At 33.9% G+C, this 18,438-nt stretch overlaps 2 protein-coding genes across 2 annotated transcripts in view; both read right to left on the bottom strand.

Annotated features, from left to right (window-relative positions):
• Window positions 1–237: 237 nt before the first annotated feature.
• Window positions 238–3,237, bottom strand: LOC123675725 (chromosome transmission fidelity protein 18 homolog). The gene has a single exon (XM_045611207.1). The coding sequence runs from the start codon at window positions 3,083–3,085 to the stop codon at window positions 311–313; it is 2,775 nt and encodes a 924-aa protein (XP_045467163.1). The 5' UTR covers window positions 3,086–3,237; the 3' UTR covers window positions 238–310.
• An 11,997-nt stretch (window positions 3,238–15,234) lies between these two features.
• The window catches only part of LOC123675735 (tight junction protein ZO-1), a 58,661-nt gene continuing 55,457 nt past the window's right edge, over window positions 15,235–18,438 (bottom strand). The window contains exons 2-4 of the mRNA XM_045611220.1: window positions 16,675–18,212; window positions 16,376–16,590; window positions 15,235–15,570 (exon numbers count right to left, since the gene is read on the bottom strand). Coding sequence (XP_045467176.1) covers window positions 15,432–15,570; window positions 16,376–16,590; window positions 16,675–18,212 — 1,892 coding nt within the window. The 3' untranslated portion in view covers window positions 15,235–15,431. The remainder of the gene's footprint in view (window positions 15,571–16,375; window positions 16,591–16,674; window positions 18,213–18,438) is intronic.

Below are 18,438 nucleotides of genomic sequence, written 5' to 3' on the forward strand. Positions count from 1 at the left end.
ACTGGTACTATTGCTAACCCACAAATATTCACTGAGATCATCTAATACCTGTTTGATAGAATAGATTGAATGAGTTGTGCACATAATATTTCAATTTTTGCAAAAGAATCTTATGAGATATCTAGTCAATGATCTTGTTCAAATTTAAACATTGAGTCAATGAACACTTGATGTTATGAAAAATTAGTTGAAGGCTACAAATTTCTTCATACTGTAATAGAAATGATTGAACTGAAATTGAAAAAATAATTTATTGACTAAACAAAACAAATTAATGCAATAATAAATATTCTTGAAATTATTAATATATTTACATAAGACTTGACATTTTAATTTTCTTCCTCACTGCATTACTATAACCTTCCTTATACTTATACCAAATATCTCCCTGCAGTTGTGGTCCTTTATTACTTTCTGTTGTAGTTTTGATAATTCTACCAAAAAAGTCTTTGGTAACAGCTGGTTCAATTTTTTTCAAGGATTTAATTTTCAACCTCTGCAAATGATTTGGAAGCTTCTGGTCTTCTGGAGATTCCTTAACAGGCCTATCTTTTTTTGTACTAGTTTTAGTAGTGGGAGTACCTGCATTTGTAGACTTTTGAATTTTCCGAATTTTTTCCATTTCTACTTCTCTAGACAATAATTGTTTGTTAAAATAGGATAAAACATTCCTACTCTCAGACACATTTGGAAACATGACTATTGGCATAATATCTGGATCTAACTTGAACTCGTAGATTCCAGCTGCATTCTTCTCTTGTATATAATTCAGGTTGTAATCTATCATTATATTGACCACCTTAAGAAACATACCTTTTTCTTCATTAGTGAATAAATGAAAGTTCACAGGGCGAAAAAATGGATTTATTATCCTAGTTAATAGTGGAAGAGTATCTAGTATCATATTTTTGGCATTAACAAAAACTCTTACTGTAGGTTGTACACCTTTAATTACTTCTTTTACAGTTCCCAGGTTATTGATTCGTTTTTGCCTCACTTCAAACCCTTCATTTGGATATTTAAGTTTTGGCCAAACTAAGGATGAAAACTGGAAGTGCCACACGACAAAAGCATATGGTAGATAGGAGCTTAAACTGAAGTTTTGTTGGCTCATTATGAATCGATTGATTTTATCAGTATAACAGAACCAATTCAGAGCATGACAAATTCCAACAAAAGACGCTTCTTTAATTTGCATATGGGGGAAATTCTCGAACACACCTTGGGCCAACCTCTCATAATCCCCAAAGGACTGAACCACATCTAGAACTTTCTGCATTCGAGCTCTGAAACTCATATCATAGTTCTTAGAATTATTTTCTTTATCATTTTGAATACCAGAAAATTTCATTTTAGCCCTCTCTATGCTGAATATGTCTGACCATACAGAGAAAAGACCTTTTTGCATGTCCTTTTGGCCAACACTGGATTGATAAATGTCAGCTAGAGTTATGGTTTTCCTTTTTGTCTTGAAAAAATGAAGGATACTCAAACAGGATCTGATATCATTGTTAGATTTTTCTGCCAAGGCAAGCATTGAACCAGCATCAGTTTGTAACAGTTGTTTTTTACATATTTCCATAAGTCTCTCTGATAATCTTCCTGAAGAAGTAGGGGGAAAGTTTATAATGAAAGCAATTTGTCTCAAACTTCTCAAAGCTGGGACATAAGCATCATTACAAATGCAAATGATTGGTCTTTTCAATATGGAATTACCCTTCTCCTTCTTCTTCTTTTTTGCCACAGTTCCACTGACAAACTTGACTAAAAATTCAACAGAATTTACAGGGGCTCCATCAATTTCATCGAAGATTACACAGTTAGGACGTTTTTCTTCACCTATTACTGATCTCATTTGTGTTGAATTCTCCAAAGAAGTCTTGAAACTTTCTAAGCTCCGGTCATCTGATGCATTTATCTCTACAACATTGTAGCCAGCATGTTTGGCAACCACATGAGCTAATGTTGTTTTTCCTAGACCTGGTCTTCCACAAAGCAGTGCCACCTTATACAGAGGTCTACCATCTTCATCTAATTTCAATTGATTGTCTATAATATTGAAAAAATTAAATTTGGAACGTCCTTTATTGACAATATCAAGAGTTTCAGGTCTTACTTTAGGTTTGCGATTGAAAACAACATTATCCCAGAGCTTTAACCACTTCAATAAAACTCTGTTTGTTGCTTCATCACTAAGGAGCTCCAAATATCTTCTGGGTTTATACAAATCAACCCAAAGATTATTATTTTCTTCAATTTCTTCCTCTATATCCATTGGAACATCTTCATTTTTTTTGTTATCATCCATATCTCTATTCAGAATTTGTTGTGCTTTTTCCCAGGTTTCTTTAAACATGTCTCCCATTACACCTACTAAATTTATATCATTTATTACTCTGGTCACATCTTCTTTTTCATAATCATCTGAATGGCATCTTATAAAAAATGTTTCTTTATCAGGTCTGGTTACTTTGATGAAAGGATATGTAGGTACACGCCATGATAAATTTAATTTATCCCTATCAACTGATGAGATTCTAATATTTTTGCGGAAAAGTATATTATCACTTTCCTCTCTCTGCTTTCTGAGTTCAAGAATTTTATCGATCATTTCCATTTGTTGTTCTAATTTGGTATCAGGTTTGATTTTCTTAGCTTTACGTTCATTTTCAAACAGGAGATCATCTATGTCACCAAATAATTCTTCAATCGTACGTTTTTTTGTAAGTGGCTCAGTAGTAACATCGAGAGATGTTGATAAAGCTTGGCTTTGGGAAGCAGCACTTTCTGGAACATCTCTAGTGATCTCAGCATTTTTATCGGTTATAGGATGAAAATCGTTATCGAAGGAATTGTTTAAATTGATTTCAGCGCTGTTACTTTGTTGTGTTTGAGAAGAGAATAAATCTGATTGTGTATTAGATTTAGATGTAACTGGTAAGCCATAATCTAAGCTTTTTCGGGATTTATTGTTTCCCGCTCTTTCAACAATAGGTTCATCGAAGCTTTCTGCTTCGTTCAACAGTTCAAGTTCATCTCCATACTGAAGTTCAAACTCCTCATCGGAATTTGGATAATCACTCATTTTGGAGTTGAATGAAAATACATTTATATATTTATATTCATTACAAAAATCGCATTGAAATTTGTTTTGGACACATAACCTCTAAATTTGACAACAGTTTGAATCTTGAAACTTTTTGATATCCCATTCATCAGTGTCTCCAATAGTTGAATAATTATCTGGTAATATATAACCACAGTATAGAAACTATAGTTCCTCTACTGTGATATTACTTTCTGAATTGAAACATAGATTATTTTGCAGATATAAAAACCTAAGTAGAGAAATAATTGGCATAGACTATAAATTTGTCTTTTAACAGTTTTCCAAAACAATTATAATAATTCATTGTTAGAATTAAAGTAATCATTAATTGTTCCTTTTTTTAACATTACCTAAATCACATCCAAGTATATATTTTATTATCGGAAAATTGATCATCTTCAATAATTTATTAATGGTTTTTTTAAGTTATATGTAAGTGAAGGGTACTGTTCTTGAGGACCTATATTTCATCGAATTTTCACGGTTTGCGTAAGTGTTTGCAAACACTACATTTCTGAAAAACTCATCAACTTCATTGTCATTTTCGTTTGAGTTTAAGTGCAGACGAAAATCCAACAGAATTCGAAATAAAACCAGCGACAACATCCCTATGTGATCTTCTTAGATAGATTGTAAAAACGGCCCGAATGCCTATAAAACCCGATATTTTAGGGCCTAGAAGTAATGGTATATTGAACAGAGGAAAAAGCCGAAGCTTTCGCAGATAACCTTGAAAGCCAATGCAGTTCTAATTACAACAATGCGGATTTGGACTATATCGAGGACATCAACCGCAAAGTTAGAAGAGACTTGGAAAAAGAAGCAATGGAAGCTATCGGTTTCACAACCGTTCACGAAACCCAGAACAATATAATGTCACTAACTTGATGTTTCGAAACCTCCCTCGGAAAGCTTTAGTTACACGGACGAATATAGTCACTGCTATGCTACGACTAAAGTACCTATTCCCCTATGGACTGGGAAAAAACCCAGGCCGTCAAAGTCGCCAAATTCCCGCAGAACTACCGCCCGATCAGTCTTCTCACCCGCATAGGAAAGATAATGGAAACGGTAATTCTGAAAAGATAGAAGGCAATATTGGAAAAACAGAATATCATACAGTTGAAACAGTTCGGTTTTCAAAGCCAACATTCCACTGTGCAACGAGGGCTCCGAGTAGTGGAACAAACCTCGCAAGGATTTAACCGAAAACAAGTTACAGGAGCTGTGTTCTTGGACGTTGCCAAAACGTTGCTATACAAACAGCTTTACAGTTACACAAACATTTTTCATTGGCTTATTGTCAGCTGCTAGAGCAGAACCCAATACTTCACCAGAGGTGAATTACATTGAGAAGAAGCAGTAAAAGGTTAATGGCCTAACTGAAAAAAAGAAAGAAGTTGAAACTTCCAAGAAGTAAGTCAGTTAGGTCTGTTCAATACCTCTGAATTTCGACAGTAACTCACCTCGAGCTTTCTACAACCATCTGCTGTACCTGTACCTACATAACTATCTCCGACAACGAGAGGATCGAATATTTAAACATCTGTTTTATTTCCCTTATTTGCCTTTCGATGTGTACTTATCGTTAGTAATAGTTCAAGAATACTCAACCCACAATCAATAACAATTTGCTGTTGTTTTTCATTCTTCTCCCAATATATTGCTGTTGGTTTCTATGTTAACTCCTAGATATTTAAGATATTCCACCTTTTTAATTTCTTAACCATCAATCTCCAACTTCAACCCCTTCCCGGCCCTCCCAGGGTTGTCATTATCATTATGACTGTCATATCCATTTTTTTTCATTTAAAAATAAGATCAAATTTATTCAGCTTTCGTAGCTTGGGCGGGGTTCATAAACTGAGCTCTTTTTAAGCAATTCCAGATGTCTTTCTTTGAAATCCTTGAAGGAATTCTTACAAAGTAACTCTAGCATGTTTATTGTTAGTTATGCTTGATATTATTGGATATGGAAAATTTATAAAGAAACCGTAGAGAATTTATTATGTCGAAAGCAATTCCACTTCAGAAAACCTCATAATTCTTAATTATAATATCTGCTTCCTGCCTAGGCCTAGTGTACAAAATTGGATAAGCTATCTGCCCAAGGGTGTCCAGGTGTCGGCCAACAATTTCTAAGACTTGAATCAACTTCTTGATTTGAAAATCAAGCTCGTAAAAAATTACATACTTGAACTTGACTTGATTTGAGATATATTGCTTGACTTGATATCAAGCTACTTGATATTACTTGAGCTTGATAGCTCCTGCGTGCTTCGACAAAATAAGGGGGTTCCCCGAGCACTGAGATGACTGAAGCGATCGCCAGCAGTGGCGTAACTAGAGTAGACTCATGGGGCACTTTGAAGAAGCAAAATCTTAAAAATTTTTATAATTTTTTTTTAAATTTCACAATTTTTTTTAAAATTTCTTCTGATTGGGCGATTATGTCCCCAATAACCCCCCTCGTTAAGATAATGGTAGTCAGTGTGACTTTTTTAGTATTTCGATTTTGGAGATGTTTTGATTGAAGTATGATATTGTCATACTCATAATCAGGAAAACAAAATATTAAATGAAATCTCTATTCAGATTTTGTCCATCAACGAACTTAACCGAGAACCGAAGCTACCCTGAAAATTCCAAGTTTCTAGGTGTTTCCGTTCTAGAGTTATCGTGTTTTCGACTAACCGGACAGAAATGAATTTGACAACGGATTCGTCTTCAGTGATTCCTACGTTATTGAAACCATTTACGGCTCAAAATGTCGAAACAATAAGCGCTCTCTTCAAGGAACGAGCTCTCAAAAATCATAAAATTATCTCTCAATGGGTGTGGCACTATGTTTATTGTCTTTTGTTCCTAAAAAGTCAAGCATTTACAGTATAGTTATTTCGGTTTTTAACACTATTCCCTGAAAATATCTAATTTGCTCCACCAAAATTTCACCGAAATCAGATGAGTATAAAGCGAAAAATAAGTATTCTGGGTAACTGTCCAGTCGTAAACACAATAACTATCGTATGAAAAAATCACCAAAATTTTAAATTTTCCGGGTAGGTTCTAATCTCGAATGCTGCAGTTTTTTTTCAATATCCTTTTTGAATTTTTCTTTGTTCTACTTACGCGTTCAACATGAAATTTGTTGGAAGTAACTAGTTAGTTACTTCCAACAAAGAACAAAGAAAAATTCAAAAAGGATATTAAAAAAAAATATAGTCCATATTTCGTTGACAATATATACGACCGAAATATGAAGTAGCAATTCAAGTTTCATGCGAAATTTTTCGTTGATTGCTTCATCAGAACCAAAAAAATCCAAGAAAAAAAATGGAAAAACCTAATATTTCAGTGGAAACAAATCTAATCGGGTTGAAATAAAATGTGTAAAAATAATTTCCAGCTTTTTGCAAAATTTATATTGATCGCGTCACTAGAATCATAAAAAATTCAAGGAATCTAAAAAATGTCAAATTCTTCTGCAAATACGACGAACTTAAAAATCAATAATAATAAATAATAATGAAATTATTATTCCACTATTTATGGTAAATTTCATGGGGGAACTTATCATTTAGATGAAAATAATGGACAACGATGACATCATAATAAATTAGGGGCCTAATGTACCAACCTACTTTGCAACTTTTCACTTTGCATTTGTTAAATTTGAAAAGTAAAAAATATAATTTATTAGTCAATTGAAAATAAATATTGCAGAACAATATGCGTTAAGCTATGCTATAGGTCTTATTGCAGCAAAATACTTTGAAACTTTTCCATAACTTTTCACTTCACACTTTTCAATTTTGATTGTTTTTCGTACATTATTTGAATAGTGAAAAGTTGTAAAGTAATTTGGTCCAACAGGCCTCATATCACATATAATATTTATATTACTGTTCTCTGGTTTACAATAGGTATAGAAATTGAGAAGGGCTCCTTTGGTTCTTTTCTGAAATTTTACTATGCGAATCCATGACCAAAAAAATGATTTGAATCTACGTGAATTTTGCGGCGTTTTCAGAACAAATATTTTTAACTATTAATATCATGTAGAATATTTTTCTGTCGTACTTGCAATATGCAGGATGATGATGATTATAATGAAGTATTAATTTCCATTTCAAAAAAATGTATTTGTCTGATACCTATTATTTCAATTTACCTGAATTTTAGTTCTTTACGCTTGAAATTTTCACAGAACTTACCATGACCTTCTCCTAATTCTTTTCGTCTTCATTCTTCTTTTTCTTCTTTTCTTCATCTCTAAATATTTTAATTTTATTTTGCTTCCAATTTAAACAGCAGTGAATCTAACAAAACTAAAATTAATTTTTCAAGTGAATTTCGCATGCATTTTCAATCTACCAGTGAGATACTACGTCAAAGACAAAAAAAAAGATAATAGAGTTACATCAACCACAGAATAAAGGCATGCAAAGTATTGCGTGATCTTTTGATCTTTTCCGCCAGCTGCTTTTCCAACTTTTCCGAGTTTACCCCATTTGAGGCACCATCGATTTTCTTTTACCTTGAACTTGAGCGGTGAGACACGTGCGGGCGACCTGTTGAGCCGAGTTCAAACCCGTGTGGGATCGGGCCTGAAAAATTCCCGAAAAAACCGGCCGTTTTCGAATAGGCAACTTCGGGGACACGGAGGACTCTTGCGGTTCGGGTTCAAGAAGTCGGTCAGAGGTTTTCCGGCTAGATGTTCTCTCGATGTCTGTCACTAAGAAACTAATGAAGTAATTTTGAAATTGTTTCAACCCCCGTTGCCGACGCAGGAGCATGTGCAGTGGAAATTATGCAATTTCACACCTATTCGTCCTGCATAACAGTGGTGCAACTGTTAACATTAATCCCTCCCGCTGATGGGACTGTCAACAGCATCGGCTGAAACTGACCGATTGGGGTGGGGGTTGTCGGATGGGGTTTGTCCGTTTTATTGCCCTAGTGAGAATCGCAAAAAAAAATTGATTAAAACTGTAATTCGGGAAGGAGAGGCATTTTTTTCGATTCGATTATCAATCGATTGAGTTTTTATACAGGGTGGCCACTTTTTCAATGGGATTGTGTTGGTAACTTTTAAACCATAAGTGAGAAGGTCGGTCAAATGAAGAAAAAGTTGCATGCATAGAAGCATTATCAAGCAGTTCAAACAAATCGAGATTATCAGGGCCGGTTATTGAGATATCATAAGAAAAGTAAATTCTGTCATTTTGATATTTCTTTTTTTTCCACTTTATTTCAAATATTATCAAAAAATGTTACAGGAATTTTTTATTCAACAGTAAATTGTTCTCAATTTGACGTAATCAGATTTCGTATCCAACGTTTCGTGCTCTCTGGGCCACCCTCAACCTCATTTTTTTCAATACGGACCTGTATATTTTATGACACTTTTCGAAACAACTTTTAACGCTGAATTCAACGATATATCATACAATGTCATTTAAAGTTGATTTTCAGGTGATTTTGACCCTTATCCAAATTTCTTTGTGTCGGATCTGTATTACATTTCGGTACCTTTAGTTTAATTAACAACAAGCAATACATTTCGATGAGAAAATCAACTTACTCATCTCGAACTAAATGGAACATATCAGAATCAAATCAAGAAACAAGTAATAATTATTTACATATTTCAATTCATAATAATTAAACGAATTATCATTTAATGAAAGAAAAATCGAATGATTATTCGAAAGTAAATGAAAATGAATGAAGTGAGTGTTCGAAATGTCCATCATTTTGTAAAATGCATTTAACGGTTCTGGAACCCATACTTCTTATACATTTGCTTATTTCGTCTTCTTGAATACCTTCCAATACATTCTCAATCTTCTCGCGAGAAATCACTATTGTTGGATTTGTCATTTGTTCCAGAATCGAACTTTATTTTGATATCATTACGATATAAGTTTTGCAAGGCTTGGTATTCAAATTTAAAATCATTGTATTCTCGTCGCTTGACTATTTTATTATCAGCAGTTTTTGATAAATTGCATTCACTACAGATCCGACTCAAAGCAAATTGGATAAGGGTCAAAATCACCTGAAAATCAACTTTGAATGACATTGTATGATATATCGTTGAATTCAGCGTTAAGAGTTATTTCGAAAAGTGTCATAAAATATACAGGTCCGTATTGAAAAAAATGAGGTTGAGGGTGGCCCAGAGAGCACGAAACGTTGGATACGAAATCTGATTACGTCAAATTGAGAACAATTTATTGTCGAATAAAAAATTCCTGTAACATTTTTTGATAATATTTGAAATAAAGTGGGAAAAAAAGAAAAATCAAAATGACAGATTTTACTTTTTTTATGATTTCTTAATAACCGGCCCTGATAATCTCGATTTGTTTAAACTGCTTGATAATGCTTCTATGCATGCAACTTTTTCTCCATTTGACCGACCTTCTAACTCTTATGGTTTAAAAGTTACCAATACAATCCCATTGAAAAAGTGGCCACCCTGTATGATTGTAATTCAATTTTGTTTATGATTTTTAATGATAAAAAAATTCAAGAAGAGCACTGGTTTATCGTCAGATGCTTTTAAACGGCTGTTCATTCCTGCGGTTATTGCGTCCTTTGAAACCAAAGTCTTAAATATACAGGGTAAGTCAAATATGAATACCGAGCTTTCTCAGGGCCGTCGCAAGCCAAACTGCCGCCCTGGGCAGAGACCCATTTTGCCGCCCTAACAGAAGCTTACTCTGCAGAATGCTATAAATTAATTATGGATAATCGGGGTCCTATCACCCCGGCTAAAATACAAAACGAAACCCATTCAGGTTTGGGATTTTGTACTAAGCAAAAGAGGGGGGGGAGTTTGGGCTGGATGTTGGTTTGGTGAATTTGTTTTCAAAGATTCAGGGTGGAAGTGTGAAAAACTCCACACTTTTCCATAAAAAGTATTTTAGGAAGGAAAAAATGTATTTTGAGTATAATTATTTTTTATGGATTCAAATTTTAATCCAATAGATGATTTAGGATGAGTGGAATGCAATAAAAAATACAAGTGCTCAACTGAATTCTGATGAATAAATGATAAAATATATTAATTGATTTCAGGTTTCAGATCCTTCTGCTGAAAATTTCGTTTTTTTTTATATGATTGAATTAAACAACCGGATTATGCGAATGAATGATTATTTTAAATTCGAATAGATGTTATAGATATTCACGATGCAAAGACAGTGCCGTATCTAGGGCGTGGAAAAGGTAGCACTTGCCACAGGCGCAAGGTCTGCAGGGGCGCCCCAAAATATCAAGAGAAAAAAATATTGGATCACCAGACAAAATAATTCGAAAGATTACAACTAGGTTCATGTATACACCTCGCAAGGAGCAATGCCGAGGAATCTGGAAACCAAGGACGGAAATCTTTTTTTTTTCTTGAGGGGGGGGTTCTTGAAAAAACAACGTTTACTCATATCTGTAATGTGAGAAACAGAGGTTTGATAACGAAGTTGGAACTTAATTACTCTTTTTTTTATTACCAATCGATTGTTCTCACCTTATACTGGGTTTTCCTAAAACGGAGTTACGAAGGAAAATATTCTTTGGATAATTTTAAGAAAAAAAAGACCCTTAAACATGAGCCCGCAAACGCTTTGTTTTCGAGGTACAGGGTGTTTCTTGTATAGTCATACTTTTTAGTGATGCTTATATTTATTAGTTTATCGAATCTTTATTAATCTTCACTACAGAATTTGTTTATAAGTACCATAAGTTATAATTAATTTATTCATCACAGTTTGCTAAATGGACTTTTATAATAATTTGGATTTTCCTGAGGATTACCAGAGAGCTGTTTGAATTTTTTTTTCCAAATCGACAGCAAATACGACAAAACTACAACAAACCAAAAAGTGTTGTACTAGACCAGAGTTTCTTTTCACATTTTTCTATAGAACCAGTGCTAAACCAAAAAATAGTTCTGGTGGAAAGAAGCAGGTTCCCTTCCAGAAAAAATATCACCAGGTAGATTTGCATACAAAATAAGCATTTCACAAGATGAAAACTTTAAATCGGAAGATCTATGCCAATTCAAGTTGAATATCTTGTGAAGGGAAGGTGCTATGAGACACCGGTATCTCAAAACCAAAGCGTTTGCAGATTCATGTTATAGGACTTTTTTCTCAAAATGATCCGAGAAATCTGTCATTTTCATTTGTAGACATTAGGAACACCGTTTAGATATAATCAATTCCAAACTGATATCTGCACAATTAAATTGTAATTTGAATGAATCACAATAAATTGTATAACACGGTCCAGACAATTTTTCGATGCGAATTACTCAGTTCAGTACTTTGATAACTACAGTATTGAAATGTTGTGACGAGAATGACACAAAAACCGAAAATAACCAGTAAGTGCATACCGATTACGAATGCAAAACTTACAGATGGCAAATAAGGGACGACACCGACAATGCTGATAGATAAAGGAATAATCCTCGGACATAGATGTGCTCGTAGTGCAGTAAAAATACTCATCTTCAAAGCGATAATAAACTCATAAACCGTAAAGGGGTCCGATTTTGTACTCAGTGTCGATTTCCGAGGAAAGTAAAATGATTATTGGTTCTTTTTATGGAAAAATTTTCGTTTTCCGTCTTTGCGAGAATTCTGAAATTTTATATTTTGGAAATATTGGGGGGGTTTAATTACCACTCATTTCTACTCCTTTGCTGAAAACATTGAAAATTTTGCTAGCGCTTTCCTAGAATTTGCGTACTAAGCATAAAATAATTACAAAATTTATGACTTAAGTTATGAACAAAAAATACCATAAGAAAATATAATCGATGAAAAAAAAATCTTTGAAAATGGGGGGCGCTGTTTCAGATATTGCCACGGGCGTAATAGTACTTATATACGGCTCTGTGCAAATATGTTTAAGATTAGTCAATTTGATAAGAATATTCATTTGTGAAATTTGTTTGAATAAAAAAAATATTAATTCGTTCTTCCAGTAATCCAGATTTACCAGAAAAAGTAGATAATGCCGCTCCTCTAGAGAGGGCCCTGAAGTTTCAAGCTCTCAGCTCAGTTTCGCTTTTAGAAAAAGCTTGAGAATTTGTTTTTTTTTTGTTTAAGATTATCGAGTTAAACAATCGGATGATGCGGATGTACCATTATTTAATTCGACTAACACTGGATAAAAAATGAAGAATATTATAAAATAATGAAATGTGGTATGAAATAAATGAAACTTCTAATATTTCTTAAGAAGGATCAGTTGGAAATGATGAAATGGAATTGTTTTCTTATATTTTCCATTCCATTCTGAGGAACCACCATTGAAAAGAAAATGATCCAGAACCCCAAGTGGCAATAAAATTCGGCAACGTAAAGCAAACGCCGACAAGCCTGATGAGTGCACGTGTTTTTTTTTTAGCGTCAATAACTCGTAAACAGCACTATGAGGGGATCACGCCACATCTGGATATTTATGAGTATAATGTATAATGCGGCACCTTTCATGGTTTTTGATGTTAATTAAATTTGTCGGTATTCCGTCGTGTTGTTGCTGACTGTATTAAATCTCGTTCGGTCTTTTGAATTTCTACTCCTGTAATTTTTGTTGATCAAGCTTGAAATGCCGCCCTTGAATTTTGCCGCCCTTGAATTTTGCCGCCCTAGGCGACCGCCTACCCTGCCTACCTCCTAGCGACGGCCCTGAGCTTCTGGGGTTGAGAGTACATTAAAAAATGAGTATAGTTTGATGGATGACCTAAAAGTTATATTATGGGAGATATATCCTTCCAAAGTTGATAAAATTTTAAAAAACTCTCCGCATCACTTCTTAAACGGTGAATGCCATTAGATTGAAATTTCGTGCATAAATGTATGTTATTAAAACACATTTTTTTATTACACTTCTACATTTCCGATATTGTTATAAAGAGTGAGTCATGATTTTTTTGTGACAACTTCTTTCGTTGTATTCGTTTTGGGAAAAAATGTAAGCAGTCGATGGAGCGAAGAAAATTACATGAAATATGTACTCTTGTCTAAATACAAACAATTGAACCATTTTCGAGATTTGAGTTTCTGTAGTCTCATGATGTCAGCAGATTCATTTATCGCGAGATTCATATTTGACGATATTTTAGCAGGCCATAAACAATTCTGTTCTTAATTTTGTCGATGATTTATCTTTTGTGTGCCGTTGATAAACAATAGGTAAGTACATACATTTATGCACGAAATTTCAATCTTGTGACATTCACCGTTTAGAAGTTATGCGGAGAAATTTTTTAATTTTATTAATTTTTGAAGGATATATCTCCCTTAATTTGTATTTTGAACCATAAATTTATTCATCGAACAATACTGATTTTTCAATGTACTATCACCGCCAGAAAGTTCGGTACCCATTTTTGACTCACCCTGTATGTATACCGGGTGCTGAAAATAAAGTTTGGGAGCTGATTATAGACCTCAAAATAAGTAAAAATTGCATTTAAACATGGGTTAGCAAATGAGTCATGTTGGAGATATAAGCAATTTTCGGTTTTCAAATTAAGTACTATCCCAACCAAATATTATATTCGATTTATTTTCATCGTTCAGATGTCTTGTTTACTAAACTTACAATTAAAATGTTTTTCAGTTGGTACCTTGAAAAAATACAGGTGGCATCAAACATTTGGTTTTCATATGACATTTATGTTCTTTTATTTAGTATTTTGCATCCGATTCGAGTAGTTTACTTTCTTTCATCTTGTTGTTAGGAGGGATTACCACCACATGACTTTCGGCGTACCGGTCAAACATTAGGATCCATTCATTTCTCCTCTGGCGCTCCTGCGATGACCAAACTTTGTACGTTGTACGAAGTTGTACATTCACTTTATCTTCTTTCTCTTTACGAATCATATAAGTAATACGACGTTCGATTATTTTTTTTTTCACAAAACTTTAGTTTTACCTCTTTCACTGTAATGATTTTTTGTAGATATTTCCAGGAATATTTTGAAAATATCAGTACTTTGTATATTGAACATATCATCAATTTTTTTTGCGGAAAACTAGGTATTACCAATATTTTTTTTTCATTCGCAAATTAAAAATATTGTTATTCTACAATGTATATCAATGTTTATTGTTATGTAAAGAACCCTTCAACATCGTTAGTTGTAAGAGGAAATATCTCTAATTTCGTTTGAACTGAGCAGTCACGTGGTGGTATCCCTCTTAAGAAAAAGTTAATATTCCTGAATTTGAAATGCCTTATTTTTTAATTGAAGTGAGTGATATGGTTTCCTTGTATGGCCTTGCCAACGGAAGTGATCCTGAAGCACGTCGCTTTTATGAAGATCTGGACACAACCAGGTCTTTTCAAAAGAGTAGGTACTGTTAGGGAATATTTAGATCAAACATTTCCCAGAAGATGGCTAGGTAGGGGCGCCGCCAGGAGCGGCATATCGGACATTTTACCGGGGCACCAAATTGTAGGGGCGCAAAGTCCGTTAATAAAACAAGACTTTTGCACCTTTAAGAACTACGTCGTCTTCTTACTATAGCCTTTAAATAGAGCGTCTTACAAAATGTCGTTTGATAAGTTTGACATAATGATTTTAAGTTAAAAAATAAGATTTCATATGAAATCGAAAAGATGTCTCAGAGGAATAACAGAGGCTCCTTTGAGAGTGGTCTTTACCGTCTCAGCGATCATTTGAAAAATTAGAACGATTCATTTTACACTAGAGACCATCGATTTATTTAAGGTTTTCACTATTATTGATTTTAAACAGTTTGTCATCGCAGAAAGTACTTATTTATTAACTTTTTTCGGAACGAAAAAAAATATTTCCATTATGAAAATCGTGAAGAATTTTAAGAATACATTTGAGCGGTCCTTCTACATGATCAATTGCCGGTTGCATACTTTATACTTACCTCACCCTTCGAGGAAGATATCAGAGGAAGTTGATTTTCCTAAAGTTTCCTCAGTATCTAACTGTAAGTTTAAGATTCAGATGGAAAAAAATGATTACATAAACAAATTTCAAAATTGAACTTTGAATATTGTTATGAAATTTATGTTTGATGAAAAAATATGGACCAATCTGGATTAACACCTTTTCAAAGAAAAAATACTTCTTATCAATATATATTTACACAATTCAACCAATTCTGTCACTCTCGCATTCACATCTTACACTATTCCACATAACTTCTACACCACTGTAATGTCCAAAACATAAATAAATAGTAATAACAAAAATAAATGGAACTAGGATTACACTTCAATCACAAAGTCAAGTTGTACATTATTCGATGGTGCGGTGGTTTCAAATCGGTTTTTCTGTATTCGCTTCCGTAGATTCTTCCGTTGCTTCTTCAGAAGAAGAGTCTTCTTCGCTCTTATCTTTTCCTTTGCGTTCCTTCTTCATTTTCTCCTCCATTTCCATAAATTTGATGGCCAAATATCTAATAAGAAACAAACAATAAATAAATGATAAATAAATGATAATAGGTATAGTAAGACATTGTTTACATTAAAAACATATTAGGCTTATACAACCAGGCCTGCAATTTTTTTTGCCATTCCTTTTTTTCTAGTTTTTCTATATACATAGATTTGACAATTCATGCAAACAATTTAGTTCAAACTCCTTATTGAAGAATTTTGTATAATTTGTGATAATGAATCTTTGGAAACATTTGTATGTCTGATCAAATTTCTCTCATGATTCACAAATTAGCAGTGATTTTGCTCAACAATTTTTGAATGTTGTGGAAGCATCTTTCCATGTTTGAAAGACAAAACCTATTCAACACAAATGACATACAACAAAAATAATTTTAAATAATAATGAGAATAATTCATAATTATAAAAAATAACACGATAACAGTGAATTTCAAATGTTCAGTGATATTTCTTGGAATAAGAATTTTATTATTCAAGGTTACAAAGAGACGTTTTTCGCATAATATGCTTCTTTTATTTTTGGTATTCGCAAATGGGTAGTTATCAAAAGGTCAATTACCGCTTTTTGTTCAAATTTTTTTGAAAAATTCTTACTGAAATAGTAGTCTGAAGTTTATTCTTGAAAAAAGATACTCTTGATATATTCAAAAATTAAGTAATTAATGGATTAAGTTATAACAAATGATATTCGTAACAAATTTCATCGGAGAAGGAGATCTAAACATGGTTTACATATAATGGCAGATATTCTGATACTTTGTGCCAATTTGTCACTAAGTAATAATTGCGTTTCTATAACTTACTTGTCCACCAATGGGCCAGTGTAATCCTCTGGAAATTTAGGTGCAAAAGGTAAGATGTATTTGTACAGCCTCTCATTCAAGACATACAACTGTGGTGTCGATGAACACTTCACATTGTACCACCAATCACAAGTCAGTGCTACCTGACTGAATATTGTCCCATTTGGACACAAGAAAGATGCTTGTCCACCATTCAGATCGCAGTAATGCCAGACCTTAAAAAAGTGTGAAATTTTAAAGTTGAATTGATGAATAATTCTAAAGAAGCAATTTAGAAAACATTTTGATACTAGACTCACCTGACAATTTGTATCTGGATCACCAAAGAAGCCCTTATACCTTTGCGTCTTACAATTGAAGCTGGTAGGAGGAATCGACGACAGAGCAGGATAATCAACCCCTGGAGTGCCAGGAGTACCACCTTCTTCAGTATAAGAATGGGAAATGGAAACTGGATCCACAGGAACAGGTTCTATTGGTTCGATAACATTAGGATGTTCTGATGATATTTCTTTACTGCTGTCATTCTCAACACTTGAATATTCTTCATTTTCATCTGCCACAACTATTGGTTTGAAAGAGGTACGATGTTTCTTCAGGGAGTCCAGAATTTTTACCAAAGTTTTAATGCTATTGTCGATGTTGTCAACTGTAAGAGTCTGAGGTAGAGCATTCGCATCTTGGAGCTTTTTCAAAAGGATACCAAGCGACCTTGGGTCTTCATGGCTGAGAAGATTTTGCTCGATATGTATTGGTTCCGTAGACGTAGGAACTGGAGATGGTGTTATGGGCTGGATTGGGTACTCTGGTTCGTATTGGTAATAATCAGGTTGGTATGTTTGAGGTCTGGAAGGAACTTCTTCATATTTAGGGTAGTTTAGGTACTTTTGAGCTACATAGTTTTCTTGAACAACAGGTGCAGAGTATGGTCTGTAATTTTGTTGAGGCCTGGCTTGAACGTAGATCACAGGGTTTGTTTCTGGTCGTTTTCCACCTTCATCATCGTAGTACACTGGAGGTTTCTGAAGTATTATAACTGGTTTCCTGTAACTGTTCTGTTTCTGCTTAGGCCTGGAGGTGTAAAGGTTTTGAGGCAATTCCAACGCCACTTGTTTGTTGCCATATGGTTGCTGTATGTGTTTCAACTCATTTCTATAAGTTGATATTGAAATTTCTGGGCTATAGTTATTAGAGTATTTATCGCTGGAAGGGTTTATATCAATCTGGGTTGGTGTGTACGTCTGAACAACCGTTTTACTGTTGTGGTACTTGTAGCTCGTTGGATGTTGCTGGGGCCTTGCCTTGTATTTAATAGGGTTCTCGTAGTTCTCCACCTGAATCGGTTGTCGGTGTTGTTCTTTGGTTTTCAAAGCGTATAGTTTTCCATAAATTGAACTGAAATCTATTGTTGGTTTCTGAGTTTGCGGTTTAGTTTGAAGGGTTATGTAATGGATTTTTATGTTCTTGGGTGGGTTTCTAGATACCATTGGTACGAATGGTCCGGGTAAAGCATTGGTTTCCAAGAAAGGAGTGTAAAGATTTTTATCCTCGGGAAAATAGTTAGTTTGTGAGTCACTCAAAGGGTTATTTTGCACGTATACATGATATCTTCTGGGTTTTCCAGAGCTGGGACGTGTGTAGGTTTTGTTTTGTGCTACGTAGTAGTTGAGGTATGGTAATAACCTCTTATGTCTTTCGGGCGTTGATAGGGTAACGTCTTTACTGGCATTTTCAGTTGGTGTAACCACAGTAGTTATTTCTGCTGACGTTCCAACGGTGCTTGCTTGTTTTGGTTCGCTATGGATTGTGATGGAGATGCAGAATATGGGTGATAATACTGAAAAAAAAAAGAAATTATGAGTAAAAATTAGACTTGACCGTCTCTCTGGAGAAATACATTCATGTGAGCTGTATTATTATTGTAATGATAATAATGAATTGAATTCGAAAAAGTATTTTTCAACTCTTTCAAATTATCAAAATGAAACCAAAGAAGTTTAGTGCTTCGATTTATTCGAAATATTTTTCATGAATTTTTTGGTATAATTTCTTATAATTTCAAT

This window comes from Harmonia axyridis, chromosome 1 (genome assembly GCF_914767665.1).
Source record: "Harmonia axyridis chromosome 1, icHarAxyr1.1, whole genome shotgun sequence".
Lineage (NCBI taxonomy): Eukaryota > Metazoa > Arthropoda > Insecta > Coleoptera > Coccinellidae > Harmonia > Harmonia axyridis.

What these genes read in the sequence shown, in the direction of transcription:
- LOC123675725 (XM_045611207.1), bottom strand. Translation starts at nt 3,085, where the DNA reads ATGAGTGATTATCCAAATTCCGATGAGGAGTTTGAACTTCAGTATGGA.